Here is an 809-nt window from a genome sequence, read left to right as displayed (position 1 = left end):
AGAAGAAGGCGAAGCTGAAGAGAACGTTCTCTTTCAAGAAGAAGAAAACTTGTCCACGATCACGGGGGACCCGGGCGCAGAAGAGGGCATGGCCTCGCCCCGCAAAGCTTCCTCACCCTCGCCCGGTTCGGTACAGCCCCCCCCCAATATTCGGTCTTCGTTCTTCTTTCTTTTCGCTATCGGTCTTCGTTCTTTCTTCTAATCCCTTTTCAGGAGTCGCCAGCGTCGCCTGCACGGAGAAGGCTGGGCTTCGGGCTCAAGAAGAAGAGCAAAGGTTCCCCTTTCATTTCTGTTTTGTATACTGGGGTCCGTACACCGATTGACCGGCTCACCCACAGGTGAAGAAGACGCGCTGGGAAAGGGCGACAAGAAGCAAAAGAAGGCGAAGAAGGAGGGCAAGAAAGAAAAGAAGCGGAAGGAGCTGTTCCCCGCGGATGGAGCGAACGAGGACCCCGCCGGCCTCAACAGGGACAAGAAGGGCAAGAAGAAGACCACCAGCGACAAGACCACCAAGAAGCCATCGTCGACCCTCCTGAAGACCTCTCTGACCTCGACGGCCTACCTGGCGGCCTCGCAGCACCAGGGGCCGATCCAGGGCCTGGACCGGCGGATGACGACCTTCCTTCTCTCGTTCCTCTCTGGCCACGACCTCCTCTCTGCTCGTTTGGTGTCTAAGCGCTGGGCCGGCATCATCGGTAAGCTCATCACTTGTGCAGTAGTGCGTGTGCGTGTGCGTGTGCGTGTGCTAAGCTGTGGAATCGCCACGACACAGATGGGAATGGGCACTTGATGTGGAAGTCTGCCTGCCT

The 809-nt window shown here is 57.6% G+C and overlaps 1 protein-coding gene across 1 annotated transcript; it reads left to right on the top strand.

Moving 5' to 3' along the window:
• Window positions 1-88: 88 nt before the first annotated feature.
• ACA1_081690 (uncharacterized protein) lies at window positions 89-790 on the top strand (the record flags this gene model as incomplete). The annotated part of the gene is made up of 3 exons (XM_004367712.1): window positions 89-130; window positions 214-274; window positions 339-790. The coding sequence occupies 3 exons, from the start codon at window positions 89-91 to the stop codon at window positions 788-790; spliced, it is 555 nt and encodes a 184-aa protein (XP_004367769.1).
• Between the last annotated feature and the right edge of the window lie 19 nt (window positions 791-809).

The sequence above is a fragment of the Acanthamoeba castellanii genome (genome assembly GCF_000313135.1).
Source record: "Acanthamoeba castellanii str. Neff unplaced genomic scaffold scf7180000084618, whole genome shotgun sequence".
Lineage (NCBI taxonomy): Eukaryota > Discosea > Longamoebia > Acanthamoebidae > Acanthamoeba > Acanthamoeba castellanii.
This window is presented reverse-complemented; position numbering and strand designations above follow the sequence as displayed.